Raw genomic sequence first — 16117 nt, forward strand, 5'->3', positions numbered from 1 at the left:
TCCTATGCTGAGCTTCATGGGTGGGAGCGATGCTGGGATGTGAGGTGGGATTTATTACTGATCCCAGCTGAATTTGGAGCTCCCTGTTGCTGCCTGTCCTCGCTGTGCCCTCACTAAACAGCTAAACGGAGACAGTGGATCAAACATCCCCTTAAACATTCACCAGGGGAGATTTAGACATATTTGCCCGGAGGAGGAAGAGGCACTGTTGAATTCAAAGTGCTGTTTTAAGCTAATTTTGTTGAGAAAAAGTGAAGTGGTTGTGTGAACATTTCTATTTCAAGCCCAAGCAAAGTCAGTCAGGCTGTAAATAAAAGAACTGTCCACATGGGGTTTGCACTGGTTTAACTTCAGTTGGTGGAAAAATCAATGCAAGGTCAACCATTCCAGCTTCTTTGGGCAGACAAGGTTAAGACTTACTGTTCTTGTCATAGCATTAAGCAGCTTAGAAAAAGCTTTAGATTTCCTCAGAAGCACACTATCAAGAAAAATAAACCCATTTTTAATAAATACCTGAATAACAAACCCAGAAGTTGAGTGGAGTTGGGGAAGATCCTCTACAATGTAATCTCTGAAACATCCTGGCTGTCACAACTATATCAACCTACTGTTACTCCCCTAAGGAAAGGCTGACTGAAACCATCACCTCGCCGGTTAACGACAGGCACACCCTTGTAGAGTGAAGAGCGTGTATTTTGGTGGGAATGGTGCTGGTGGTTAAATTCATACTATCAACTAAGCGCTCTAACAGCCCAAGCACACAACAGGTACCTGCACATAGCAAAGACCTGAAATCGGTCTTTCCACTGACTTCTCCAAGTGTTAAGTCAGGCCTAAAGCGGATAATCACGAACTTTAAAGACACTGAAGTCATCCGTTACATTTTAAATGTTGATTTTAGTCTCCAGGATGTCTACAAAGACAGTAATCAAAGACAGAGCTGTACAAACATTTTGGCAATACATATTAAATACATTTAGATGGCCTTTATGGGATTAAATCGTTCATAGAAAAGTACTCGTTAGAATTTTTTGCTGATTTTGTTTTTGTTTCACCAAAAAGTAGCTCAGTATTAGAAATGCTGAATAGATTTTAATTCAGCTTGTATTTTTAGGTTTTTAGAAATGACCTTTCAGAACTTTTACATAATTAATTTCCAAATGAAGCCATATGACTCCACTCAACAATGAAAAGCAACAAAATGGAAAAAAAAAAAAAAAAAAGATGAAATGTTCTTTCACCTTTTCATTTTTCCATTTGCCTACAATCTAACTTTTTGGTATTCTTAGGCATATGGTAATTTTTAATCAAAATAGAAAATGTATAATTTTTATATTTTCTGATTAGTAAGAAAGTCTAAATACTTCAACTACCAACAACTAAAGACAACTCCTAAAAGTTAAAAGATGTTCAGTTTTAGAAGAGTTTCCAAAATGATGATTTTGAACGAAATTTTAACAATTTTTGGACAGTTACCATGTAGTATTTAATGCTACAGATAAGCCTACAACCTTGCAGTCTGAGACATTATGCTCATTATCCGTACTAACAGCTATGGAAAATTTTTAAAACAAATTCATGGAGTTTGACATTTCTTGCTTTCAACAATCTTTTTGGCAATCTTCAGTCTTTATGTATATTAACACATGCAGTGTTAGTTAACATTAATACTAACAAATATAAATGCATATAAACACTTTTTTGGTTATAATTACTTTCATCAGCACTGTTGAATTCCATTCTGCTTTGGAGATTTTTATATCTATTCCCTCCCTTTTTTGGGGGATATAAGATAATATTACAGGGATCAGAAATAATGATTTCTTAATACCTCCATCATCCTTATCTCTTTAATTGTCAGTCACCATCAGAAACAAAGGGGAGGGAAATCATATATTTTATATATGGCTTAGTAGATTTTTTGGGTAACTTTGCACATGTGACTTTCCTCTTTTCATGTCTGCATATTTATATGTACTAAAAAATGAAATACTGACTTAAAAAAAAAATATCAGCAAAACCAGTGCTGTTAAATCGGACACAGAATTTTAGCCCATCTTTCCTCCTGCCTATCTGAGTATAAGCAATCTATAAGATGGAAGTGATGCAAAGCTGAAATGAAGGAAGAAAAACAGATGGAAAAAAACCCGCAAGAGATGCTTCCAGTCCAAGAGACCTCAAAAGGCGGTTTCCACCCACCATGGTGACTCATGACCTGCCCAGCAGCCTCCATACTGACATTCTGCAGATAGTTGTGGCAGCGTTCCTTGTGCTCCTCCAGCGAACTGCGCTGCTTGTAACTCCGGCCGCAGTAGTTGCACTTGTGAGGCTTCCCCACTGCGGAAAGAACGAGAGCATTGGGTCAAATCCACTGCAACCCACATTTACTATCAAAAAAAAAATAAAAAAAAAAAAAATCACACTTTTGCGACAAACAATGTTTGCAATGGAAAGACACCTAAGAAAGGTTATTCAAGTCCCAGACCTTTTTCCCAGCCTTATTTTCCCACCACACACACCTCCTCCCACCCACTGGGTTCTTCACCCCATCCATTTTACACACTAATGCGCAGTATCAGCAGAAGGAAAAAGGCAGACTTGTTGGTCACAAAGCAAATAAATAGATGACAAGAGGGGAAAAGAAACGAAACAGCTGAATCGCACCTCAGCACTGCCTATGTGTCAAACAAGTCCCATGGGAAAGAAACTTCTGAGACACTTTTGCCCATGGCATGAACAGTTGCCTTCACAAAAACGAGCTGCCCCAGTGGCCTAATTCTGCTCCCAGCTGTGGGGAAACCCATTACATGGCCCAGAGGAGGAGTTCTTTCATTGAGAAAACTTTGCCAAAATTACTAAGGGAAGGTTGGAAAATAAAAGACAACGGAAAGTAACTTTGGTAACAGCACTGTTACATGCCAGAACTGAGCTGCTACCAGTAATTTGCAGAGACTGGATAATATTAAAATATATATAATATGAATATATATATAAAAAAGATATAAAAAGCAATGCACAATGAAAATCAAGACAGAGGAGTTGCGTCTTGCGTTCAAATTTTAAAATTTTCTTTTTTGTTTCACTCAGCAGCGTTACGAACAAATGGCAAATGCCTCTTTAATACATGCAAAACCTGGCACCAGGTTCTCATAAAGTATATCCTTTTCGTAGCATGTCATTAAGAAACCACAAGAATGGCCTAACCCAAGGCCAGAAAGCTAGCCAGGAGTGTATTTTGCCAAGCTGTGCTAATAAAGGCTTTTAATACAATTTAAACTTGTAGAACACGAACATTTATTCTCTAATAACTAAAGAGCTATTAAGTCAGTACTGCAAGTCTAGTAAACACCATCGCCTGCGATTTTCAGAGCTGGCTGAGGTATGGGGAAGGTCAAACTTCTTCCAGAATTTTGACAATCTTAGGTAAGAATTTTAGTTTCCAGCCAAAGAAATTGAGAACATCCTCTGTTGGATAATATACATGTTTCTATTGGGCTTGTCCCAATATTGAAAGCTTTTCACAGTCATTTACTTAATGAAATCCAAGCTGTACTAATTGCAGCCAAAATGCACCGTCACCACTGGGATGGGAAAACGCAGGGGAAACTGGAGGAAGGACACCCATAGCCAACAAGAAACTGGGAAGAGGGCTCCTTGCCTTGGGGCTGAAGCCCTAAACACAAAAGACCCAAAGTCAAGGAAATTCTCTGGGGCCCCTGGCGGACTAGCAGATACCAGTGTGTGCCCCACATTACCCATATGATGGAAGACGAAAAAGCCTGAGCCTTTGGTATCATTGTCGGTCAAAAAAGTTTCAAAAGTTTTCATCTCAGAAAAAAGGGATTTGATAAAATGAACGCACTTGCAGAAAGATTGTTTTTCTCAAAAAGTTTGTTTCTATGTACAGTTCAGTGACACAATCAAGTTTTCCACTGGGGGAAAAAAGGTGCTTTTGATCCAAACTGTGAATTTATTTTCTTTATTTAGAGATAAGGCTTATCCTCAGGAAAGTACTGCATCTTAGATGAAACTGTTATTGTGGTCTTTTATTTTGCTCACTAGCTTACACTGTTGCCGTAACTGGCACTGGTACTGGAAATCTCAGTGGAGGCCAAGCGTGAGGCTCATTATCATTCCCAGATTAATTGCCCTTGATTTGAATGATCTGGATGAAGCCTCAACTCTTAAACATAAACCAGCCATCTCATTCTGGAAGCACCTTTAGGAAAACACATTGGTGGCTCCCTAGGATGGAAAGACTTTTTCCATCGCTATTACAATGCTTCACCATGCATCTAGATGGCATCAACGTCTGTCAGTCTGACAGACTTCATTAGAAGCTAACTCAGTGTCTAATCAAAAAAACCCAGTGCAGCTGAAGGGACTAAGTTAACCAAGCTGAAGCAGGGCTGAATTAGCCCACCTGATTTGGCTACACCAGGTTAACGAGTAACTTAGTTAAACTGTAAGACACAAGGGAAAAGGACGATTGCTTTCAGATATTCAAGAGGCAGCTACAGTTAATTAAATATATTATCATTTAGTATAGAGAAACACATTCTCTACAAGGTCAGAGCAGAAAAAAAAAAAGCTTCAACAATAAAAAAATGTTTGTATTACACCTCTTCAAATGGTTGCTCCCTGCACTGCAACAATTTCAGAAACTATTCACACACAACAAGGCTGAGCTTTTCCTGTGATATCTAGGACCATCAGCTACCCAAATTCCATCAAATTTCAAGGTTCATAGAGACGATAAAAGCTAATGATAAAGTCCCAATTTCAACAGGCAATATGGGATTTGAGGAACGTAACTCCCGAAGGAAAGAAATACCCCAGCACACACGGTCCCTCCTCTGGGGAGAAGATAAGAGAATAAACAACATGTGACAAATGTTAGTCATGATGCCTAATACACAACTGGAAACTGCTGAGACACAGCTGTGAAGAACAAAGTTTGTGAGCTCCAGTTGAGTAGGATCAACTACAACTCCCTTGGGTTCATTTCCAAATTCTGTCCCTGCTGCTCTACAGACACAATCACAACATAGCTCCACACGTGTAAAATCTGATTTATACTATAAAACTGCACAAAGTGACTGTGACTTGGGTTCCAGCACAATTGGTCACGTCAGACCACAATGGAACGGGTTCTGATAGTAGCAGCTCGTGTTGCTATCAATTTGCACAACCTGTTCTGTAAAACGTGCAGCTAGCCATTATGATCTGGATTTTACAAATCTTGCAGTTGGGAAAAATGTCAAGTCAGTGAAACAGCATCGAATTTCCCCTTGTATTCTCAAAGTAACTAATGACAAAATATATATATATGTATTTGTGGACGTGAATGTTGCCAGTGGGTGTACACTCTTCCATATTTCATATTACCCAACGGAAAGCTGTAAATGTGTATTAGAGAATTCAATTCTGGTGATCTCCTCAACAGCACACTTCGTTCCAGGTCACGAACCACCTATGAAACCACACAACTGCCCAGAGAGATTTCAGCCTTTGTCAAACACTGTATAGTAGGTAAATGTTAATGGTCAAAATCTGCCCCCAAAACATGTGGCTTGCACTACTGGGCACAAGCAGTCTTGGTCTAGAGGCCGTTGACTTGAAAGCAAAGAGTTCAACAGCGCTACAGCTGACCAAAACCCTCTGCAAGCGCCCCTCTAAAGGCAGCTCTTGTCCACCGTGGAGCCATTTCCACTGTGAAGCTGCTCAGAGTCTGGCTCTGTGTGCTTGGTATGAAGCTGCCTTCTCTGACATACTCGCTGAGGACCACTGTACACGGTCACCGCATTTGGCATTGTATGTAACCGCTGCTGCCAATGGCAGCAGCACCCAAGCAAAGCCAGTTTGGAAATTCCCTGGTTTGGGGTAATTATTCCTTTATCACCTTTTTGGGGTAAGCAATCATACAAAAAATTACCATCACTCATTCTCATAGAAATTACACCCTACAGCGAATGCAAACAAGCGTAAGATCTTGAGAGACCTTTGATCCGTTGTTGAACTGGGAAAGACCAGGGCACTGGGCAAAACCCAGCAGCCATACCTACGAAAGAGCTAACTTGAAGAATATAAAAAAGCACTTTATATTTCTTACTGAAATGTCAGAATTTCCAGGCATTTAAGCTCAGATTCGTACGGATGACAATGTGGTACAGAAAACCCACAGTGGAGTCTCAGCTTCGAATGGAAAATATTATGACAGTCACAGTGAAAAAGACATTTAAATTTGAAGTACAATTTTTACCATGAAACAGGTAAACCACTCGTCAAAATTCACAGAGAAAAGAAGTTTGCTTGTGAAATTAAAATGTTCGTGTGGAGGGAGGAGGGGGGAAGAGGAGAAGGACATAAAAGGCAAGGTGTTTCTGAGTTAGAAATACTTTGAGTCCTGTGGGTGAACTTTGATAGCTGAGAAGTCTGCACGCACCAACAATGAGATGGTGTAACTCTAAGGTCAATATTCAAGACAGAAAGCAGACTTGGGCCTAGGGAAACTTCTTTAAAGTCATAAAAAAGGTCAGTGAAAGAGGAAGAGCCCGTAAGGCATTTGTGCAGCATTTTGTTCTCAAAAGAGATGGGAGTGCATAGCAGAATATAAAGTAAGTCAAAGGGAAATAACAAGGCATCCCAGGTAATACCTTGCCATAAGCATATAACATGAGAAAGGCTTATAGAACAGGTTAAGAGCACTGCTACACTTTGCTGAGCTAAAGTCCTGCCTCCCTTAAGACCAATGACAAAACATGCCCTGCTTTCAGCAGTCAGCATTAACTGCTCCCACATTTCCCTGTTTCACGTACCACGTTCTCCTCTGCAGCAGTGCAGCACCGAACTCCATCCCATCCATCTGCCCATGTCCCGAGTCCCTGCGACATCTCAGCGCTAAGGCTACCAGCTCATACAGGAACGGGCACTACTACAGCTGTGTGAAGCGGGTCAGCCCAATCCAAGGACTAGAGACTTTGCACTGAGCTTTGTACCTGACTTGTATCACTTTTATTTTTCTTTTTATTTTTTTTTTCTAATTTTTATAATTTTTACATTATTGTTGTATTTACATTATTTTACAGGGCCTTGGAAGGGAAGCCAGCTGAGATTTCTGAACTAAGTGGCCATCTGATGTAGCTACTTTTGGTCTGAAGAAGTCCCTCTGATAGCAGCACACTGAGCATGACTGACTTCTGTAAAATCCAAACTCCCACTTGACTCCCAGCACCCCAGAGCTAGAGGAAACCCCAGTACTCTCCAATTCAAGCTTTCTGCAGCAGCATCGAAAAAGTTAAAGATGTTCTTTTGGGCTGATACTTACACCCATCCATGAGGCTGTAGAATCCACTGCTGCCATCATAACCCGTATTCATTAATTATTTCTTCTTTCTTCCCTAAACCTGGCAGCTGCCCAGGCGAGGGAAGCTGTTCTGCAGTTACATGGTGCCTACCACAAAGCCGCCCTTTGCCTTGAATGAGACTTACAGAGTAAGATGAGTTTTAACCCAGAGGTAGGAAATACGATTAAAGCACTGAGCTGGGACTAGGGAGTGTAGGGTTCAACTCTTAGTTACACTACAAATTTTGTGACTGCAGGCAAGTTATTCTGATTTCCTGTGCTTCAATTATTCATATGTATGATTAAGGTAATAATTCCCTTCTTTGCAGCTTGTAAATGAATTCATGCACTTTGCAAGATGCACAGAGGCTAATTTGGTGAAGCTCACACAAATAGGTAGACACAGAAAAATATGGCCCGTATCTCTACTGAGAAATTAAGGACTTAATAATACACTGTGATTTTATTAGATATGGGAGTGAACATTAAAGAGTGGGAGGAGATATTTAGGATAATGCAGAGTAGAGGATCAAGCAGGAATAAGAAAATGAAGTCAGACAAAAAAACAGGTAGCATATGAGGCAATTTGCAGGCACGTTGTCCTTTCAGGACATGAAACGGCCAGCCCAGGGAAATATAAAATGCCCCTGAGCTTGGTGACATTTAACACCACACAGGACAAAAAAAAAAAAAAAAAAAAAAAAAAAAGAGAGCGTGCAATAGTCACAAAAAGGTGGATATAATAGTTGCTGCAGTCCTTCCCACCTCCAGCTTTCCCAAGCTAAGGAAGCAATTGTCAGAGCCAGGGAGAGCCGAGGCAGTGCTGAGGTTTCGGTAGGAGGGCTGAGGCTGCAGAGACGTGACACACGGTCCCTCTGGTTCACTACTGTAATTAAACAGCACACTTTGTCTTTTCTAGAGCTGCCTAACTCATAGCTTCACACACAAAAATATTTACATGAATAATAGACCCCCGAAAGAATTAATCACAAAAAAATTAAAGTGAGACCTAAGCCCATGCTGGCTCTGAGCAGCACATAGCTTTACAAAGGAAACTGCCTCCCACTCCGATGCTGTATCTCACTGCTGTGCTTAATGACTGTAAATGCGTTCATTGAAATTCATGGGGGGTCTTTGATTTGTTGCTTTTTTTTTTTTTTGCCTGGGAGATTACACACACACACATACACTAATAGGTATACACTGGAGTTCAGAAATAGGAGCAAGTCCCACAGCTAACCTGACGATTGTCCAAGACAAGCTGCATGCAGAAGTCACAACATGTACACATCTAAAATAAGGCTCCAGGCTGCTAGAGCATACAAACACACAGACTTGTGACAGTGTCAAGTACCTCCACTTCTGAGCGCCCAACCTATGACATCTCAAAGCAGTCTGAGTTTCACGAAAAACCAAATCTCTAATCACATTATGAAAACTTTACCGTAATCTTTTAATGCTTGCCAGTCCCTGTGGAGGCAGTAATACCTGGGGTACATTTCATAGGATGCAGATACACGGACCTCATGGAGTTCTGATGTCTCTATTCTACAAACGCTTTTTAGATGATCGTATTTTGGGTCATGTATTAGGGTTTGTGAGGTCACATGAGGTTCACTAGATCAAGGCTGTAAAGGAGACCATACAGCCAGATCTGTGTTTAAAAAGGTTATTCTGGACACCTCAAAAGGTTCAAAACCCAAATGCATCATTACAACAGGAGAAGCCCACATACATATGCCATTAAGCAACTAGTGCTTATCTCGATTTGGAGCTTGAAATAGAGCACTTGACTCACTTCATGACCTCATGGTCCAGTACCTCTTAATAAAGATTATTATCAATTGCCTATTGATATATATGTGGTTGTTCAACAATTTGTGAGCCTCCCAGCAAATGAAATATAGCATGTCCTGACTTTTTGCACAGCGGCAGTCAGCAATAAGTTATTTCTGTCGACAGCTACCATGTACTATTACAGTAGCCCTACGCAGCTAGCAGTGAAACACCACTAGATATTCCTGGTACATCAGTGCACAGTAAAACAACGGCGAAATGTTGCACCTACACACCCTTTGTTTTCTAGACACGCCTGACACTCCCGTAAATATCTCCAGGGCACAAAACAGCAGTTTGACACCTGCATCTACCTGCCAATTGTTTACGGTATTGTAAAATAAGTGGCTAGCAGTGGAATACCATGCTAGTGTTCAGTCCTCCCTTGATTTTCTAGAGAAAGCAGTATTAAACATCAGATTATATATAAACTCTGAGGACTTCATCTGTGCTACATTTTGGCTAGAACGGACCCACAAAAACATGCACATGTGGAAAACAAGTAAATACACTAGTCAGGAGAAGCTTTCAAGCATCTATACCTTCTCTGTGTATAAGCACACAGCCAGAATCTAGTATAAATCTGTAACCTTTAGTGCTCGTGTACAACAGCTAAGGGGTTGGGGTCCTTATTTGTACCTTCAAGATGTTTCTGCCTGCAGTCTTTTATTACTTTAGTAGTTTATTACGATTTATCTTGCAGCTACTGGTGGCTCTGTTGTTTAATCTGATTCATCAGATTGTGTTTATTTATTAGCTGATCTGCAGGATTTTACAGATAAAACAATGTTCCAATCTGCCACGAGGGTTATAAATAAGTAGGTGGCTTTTTTTGTGCCAGAAGTTTAACAAACAAACAAACAAACCACCTCCTGTTTCACTGGCACAGTCACAGAATTACTGATATCTCCCTAACTGTCCAGATACTTGCAGGACTCCGACCACAGTCTTGCAGCACCCATTAAATAATTAAAAACAGAAAAGCAAGAATCTCACATCCCAGTTTCTTCCTTTGCAGATCAGAAGACAAGCAGTTCACTTTGTAGGCTTGTATGTTCTATCTATGTATGCGTGAAAAACAAAGGACAATGTACCTGTCTATGTGAAACCATGCAAACAAATTACATACTAAATCAAGGGAAACACAGATAAGGACACTAGTGTTGTATTTAGTTCTGAAAAAGATGAAATTCACAGTTACTTGCTCCAATTCCATGTCCCAAGAAACACACATCACACCACACAGAAGCTCTCCTCACATAATTCCCTTGTCCTACCTTTATTTCCGTCAATGTAAGAGCTTTAAAGCTGGCAAAAGGCATCTGACACTCATTTTTTAGTTTATATTAGTGGCAATGGAGCTTGCAGATTCCTCCCCCTCCCCTCCATCTGAAAATTTCAAGTGCACATGTTCTGCACTTGTGCTGTGAGGCCATTGAATTGGGCTCACTGTCCTTGTCTCATACCAATGTGTCCCAGTCCTCCAGGCAACCCTGGCACTGGTGGGGTTCCCAGGAATTTTATGCAGACTCTGATATGGTTAAATACTATTAAAAAAGGGACTCTGTTTAAATAGCACCCCGCTGGCGAGATAAACTAACAAAAACCAGGAAGTCCACAAAATAAGTGGGTGTTTTATCACCTGGCTAGCTTTGAATCACTTAAAAGCAGCCAACTTACTTTTAAAGGGGGAGAGGCCCCGCAAGGAACGTCAGCGAAGCGACTTCGGCAAGGAGCCCCCTCCCTGCAATGCCACCGTGCTATCTGGATGTGGGTGGGAACTGGCTTAAGATGGAGGTTAAACCTTAACCATATACACCAGCTCTGTACTTTCCACTCCACTTCAGACATTTTAACGTTATATGAAAGTTGACTTGATAAGCGGAGCGTTAATTGGTTCACACGGCAAACCTTCCAAAATGTGCTCACTGGCTTCTTTTCATTTTAAACTTGCTCCAGCAACAGAGCGAGTAGAAAAAATGAAAACAAGTTTAGGTTGGTCTGTTCTTCTCTGCCCTGTCCTGTCTGCTCCCCGTCAGTGCCACAGTTCAGCAGGAATTTAAGGAGGTGACTGGAGAGCCACACGTCATCACAAGCCAAGCTCCAACTGCAGGTGGAGAGGCACAGCTCACACAGGCAGCGCAGGGCGTGGGTACCTCTGTGCAAATCAGGAATGCTGCTGGACAAACACTCCCTTGAGAAACACTTCTGTTTGTTTTGGGGTTTTTTTCCCCCCTTTGGGTAAAACAAGTGTAGATGTTGGGCCAGATTTGTAGGTAGTATCAGTGGGAGTAATACCCTGAAGTCGATTTACACCAGCTGCATACAGTTTATCCCAAGTGCAGCCCCTCCGCACACCTTGCAAAAGGCCTTTAGCACTATAAAGCCAACAAAACCTATTAATTACTTGGAGCAAGCAGTGCCAAACGTAGTGTTACCAGTTATTATATACTATATAAATGAAGGGAGACAGAGAGAATACATGCCATTTAACTTTCACTACAGCACTATAGTCTTCTTCTGCATGAAACCACTGAACAAGCTGCCCTTAACTCTAGCTCATTTCTCATCCCGTGGCAATGAGTTCCACTGTTCCACCTCCATGCTCCTGCACGAGAAAAAACATTTCTTTTAGCACCTGACACCTTTCAATTTTATGTCTCACATTAGGAGATAGGAAGAACGTGCTCCAGTTTCCCTTTACGCAAGTAAGTTTTCCCTTTTCTTGTCACTGTCAGAAACAAAGTTTTGGAAACAGACTATTAACGGCAAGCTGTCATGAAGATAATGGTGACAGGGGAAGAGTAATATTGACAGCTCCTCTTCTTTTCCCAACCACCAAAGTAGGGAGTTTTCACTTATTTTGATCAAGGCCAGCAGTGAAGGGACCCTTGCTTCCAAAACCAGGTCAGGCTGAGAAACTAATGGGCTCCTCTGGGACATGAAAATTTTTATTCATACTTTCCTTACTGCCCAAGAACCATTGTGGCCCATGTCTTTGTGTCACCGTCGTAAAGATCTGCTGTTCAAGCATCTGGTTTTGTCATGTCTTGCACAGATGTCAAATGAGGTCAAACAGAAAAAGAGCTGCCTCTGACTCCTTTTACCTATGCAGTTTTCCTATCTCTTCCTGTTGCTCTCTGCCTGACAACATATATATTTACCACCAATGTTACAGAGGAGCTCAAAATAAGGGTGGGATTTTTCTCTAGTAGACGTTGCTGAGCCAAGCTGTGCTGCACACTTTGGAAAACCTCATATGCTTTTTGGGCCAGCTCACTGCTCCCAAATGCTCTTCCCAACACCCAGAGCATTTACTCCAGCTCCACTAAGGCAAAGGAGTCTGCTGCCACCACGGCTGGACAGACGCCTCCTTTCCCACCACGCTCCTCACCAACACTTGTGGTCTTTGCTGCTCCATGTTCAAAATTAGCCATAATATTTGGCAGGGAGAGTCAGGACCTTTTTGTATGAAAACAATTCTTAGCACAACAAAAATTAACAGCAAAGATATCTTTTAAAGGATGATGGGATCCTTTAACTCTGAGAGATGAATCTGGGATACTGGACAGCTGCTGCTCTAGCGTAAACCGCTACATCAGCTGTCTACGTCTGACACTGTAGCTACATTAATCTTTTCTGGATAATAAAATTCAGCAATTCCTGTTAGCCTCAACATCCTTCCTAGTTGCTTTTTTTTTTTTTTTTTTGGTAACACACAAAATAAATAACGACAGTTCCAGAGCACTTCCTAAAACCCAACATTTTTTAGGTCTGCTCAGTGGAGACAATGAGAAGGGAGGGAGGGAGGGAGGGAAGATTTGGGGGTTTAGGATGTTTCTTTTTTGGTGCGATTAGTTTTGCACTAAAAGCCCTGGATAGATTCAGAAAGTGTTATCATGGCTGAAAGGGAGGCAGACAAAATGAAAGGAAATTAAATATGGGTGTGAAATTAATCTAAAAGAAAAAGAAAAGGAGGAAAGAAAAAACTGCTTGGGCTGAAAGTAAAGACAGAAAAGCTGGCTCTAGACAGAGCTCTCTAAACATCCAGAAATACTTAAAAAAGGTTTCCTGTAAGAACAGGGAATTTAGGAAACTGTAAACACACTTAACTGCATAAATTCATACTGAAGGCTCTACTAGGCTATTTAAAATAGGTGATTTCTCCAGGAAGGCTGAATCAGGCACAAAAGGGTGTAAATCTCATTTCCCAATACCTGTGAGAAGAAAAATATCTTTTTCTTATTTTCTTACATTTTTTTTCTTTCTTTCTTTCTTTCTTAATTTTTGTGTGGAAAGTCTTGTAACTGAGTCAGCAGATGGGGATGTAGGACATCTGGGTTCATTCCCATCTGCGACACTGATGTCTTGAATGCCTTTGTCAAGTCTCTTTTTGTCTGTATTCTAGGTTCATCCTCCGCAGAAGGTGGCTGGGCAGTAAACCTTCCTGTCTTCTCATCTTGGCTTGAACTCTGATAAATGATTGCCTCTTGCTACAAGTAATATATTATCTGACATAAAATGGCCCTTTACCTTCTCTTCACCAATGGTGCAATCCTATCCCACAGACTGTACACCAGCCAGGTCAAATTGGTCCTGGACTTCATGCTGATCAAGGCAGAAATCTCATGCATCTCAACCTAGAGTGTACTTGCTGTCTCCTGAAGTTGGCTCATCATTAGCCCTTGGGACAAACTCATTGCTTGTAGAAGACCAACGATACGGACATAATGGATACATTTTTCATTTCAATATAGCTAACGTGGACATTTTACTGTGGCATGTAAACGTCAAGCAAAGCACTTTTCCTGGTGGATGATCTATTCCCTTTGAAGCCAAGCAGCTTCATTCCAAAACACACCAAAAATCAATTCTTTGATGCTGCTTGATGGAAACGTAGCTATGGATATTGAGACACACCTGATCCTACAGCATTACCAACACCTGCAGTTTCACCCAACTATGCTTTCCTTCAGCTTCCAGCTTCTGGAGTCAACTAACCAAAGAGGAAAGTTAGCTTGCATTTTTTCTCATTCTCTCCCCACTCAGGAAATAAATATCATAAGGTAAATAAAAAGGAATATTTTTCATCTTTCACTCTCATTTGTGTCTATGGATCTGGGAAACCCAGACTCATGATTTTTTAATTCCTGGGGTCAGAATCACATCGATAGTGGAAACTGAGGAATTCTACCAGTATCAATGTATTTTTTTCAGATTAGTACAACTACAACTGGTAACAAAAACCCAGTCATTTTGTTCAAAAACACTTCCATGAACCACCTATTTTCCTACTGGAAATCTTCCACTCTCCTGTTGTTTTAGAATCCAGTGGAGTTAAGACGACCTTTCTCCCTAAATGTGCTCTTACTTATGCCTTAAACCATTTCCCTGTTCCATCCTGGTGTTTTACAGGAAGAAAAGTAGTATTATATATAAATCACAGAATAAAGTGCCTCCTACAAAAGACATCACTCTATTAGGAACACATTCTAATTGGCACATTCACTATGCATTTGATTTTCATTTACAGTATGCGCTCTATACCCAGTGCTCTGCCTGTATCAGTTTTTGTTTTCATAACCTATTCCTGACACCTAACAAGAACTGGGAGTGCTGCTCGAGGATTTGGCAAGAAGGAACAGGTTGTGGATGAGCAGGTTTCTCTGACTCACCTACACGGATCAACAAGGAAAAATAAAAGGGAGAGGGTGGAGATTGCAAAGGGGAGAGAGAGAGAAGTGACGTGTTCCTTTGGATGCAGTGTGTAATGCAGCTGGCAGACTGCCTGCTCGAGGTGCCACAGAGTTCCAGACATGCCAGTCCAGCTGACTCAGCTCTTCGTAAGAAGGGAAGGGAGAAATTTCTCAAATGTTTCTGATATCTAAGAGACAGGGATCGCTAGGCTCTCCTCAAAGATCTTTGATTCCGTCTTTCACACCAGGGACTCAAGTGGTGTCCCCAAAGAGGTATTAGAGAAAGATGCTCACACGATACCCTTGTACAGAACTGCTTATGCTCGTATCGAATCATGCCTTTCTGGTTGTTGGAAAATTCAGCAGCACAGCTTCATCCCACAAACCAGAAATGTCAGGCCTTTCCTAGCCAAGGCTAGCTGCTCTCAGACAAGGCACTGTCTCCAAGGAGACGAGCAAAATGCATGCACATGAAGGGTATCCAAGTGAGAGAGAGTCTATGGCCCATGTCGCTTTTCTATATAAAAATTTCATCATCAGATTCTCAGCAGTGTATCCTTTGGATGTGATTTATTTTCTAGGAAGAGCTTGAAGCCCTTACATAGTGTGGGCTCTGCCCACCTGAGACCGGCTCTGTCCCATGATATAGCACCGTGCCACCGGCAGCTCAGGACAGCCCCAGTCCTGTTCGGCTGGGGGAGACCCTGTGCTGTCCTAGACTTCCACTCCAAACTGAAAAGAGGCAGGAGGAATAAAATATCTGTTTCTCAGCAAAAGGAACTGAAACACAGGCTACGGCCTACGCCGTCAAAGCCCCTAATTCTCGCTGAAATCAAGTGGACCTCACTGCTTTTGAAGATAAGAGCCACATTGAACTAGCCCCAAAATCAGTGCTAGGATAAGCTTGTCTTAATTTTCCAGTCAGGATCCTCACCACAGGCCCTCGACCATCTCGGAGCACCTGAGAGCATTCATGCTTGTCTGGCTGGAAGGGAAGAAAAGGACACATGCTTGGGGAGCACATTCCCCATCCTTAATACAGGCAGCAGGCTCGCTGTGCTGGAGTCGTCTCAGAGCAGCCGCAGCATCCCAGGGAACTCTTGTTGCCTTACACTGAAAATCCTCCTCAGTTAAACTGCCCCACTGATCATCTGCAGTGCCTCCCATAGAGATAAAGCAACTCGCATATTTAATACAAAAAGCCTGGACAACCTTTAAATAGAGACTTCTCTGAAAGCCA

General features: G+C 41.5%; 1 protein-coding gene across 8 annotated transcripts in view; it reads right to left on the reverse strand.

Annotated features, from left to right (window-relative positions):
• IKZF2 (IKAROS family zinc finger 2) overlaps window positions 1-16117 on the reverse strand; it is a 120973-nt gene that overhangs the window by 21500 nt on the left and 83356 nt on the right. For all 8 annotated transcript variants that reach the window (XM_037398026.1, XM_037398023.1, XM_037398025.1 and 5 more), the window contains one exon: window positions 2200-2337. In XM_037398026.1, the coding sequence (XP_037253923.1) occupies window positions 2200-2337 (138 nt within the window). The remainder of the gene's footprint in view (window positions 1-2199; window positions 2338-16117) is intronic.

The sequence above is a fragment of the Falco rusticolus genome, chromosome 8 (genome assembly GCF_015220075.1).
Source record: "Falco rusticolus isolate bFalRus1 chromosome 8, bFalRus1.pri, whole genome shotgun sequence".
Classification (NCBI taxonomy): Eukaryota; Metazoa; Chordata; class Aves; order Falconiformes; family Falconidae; genus Falco; species Falco rusticolus.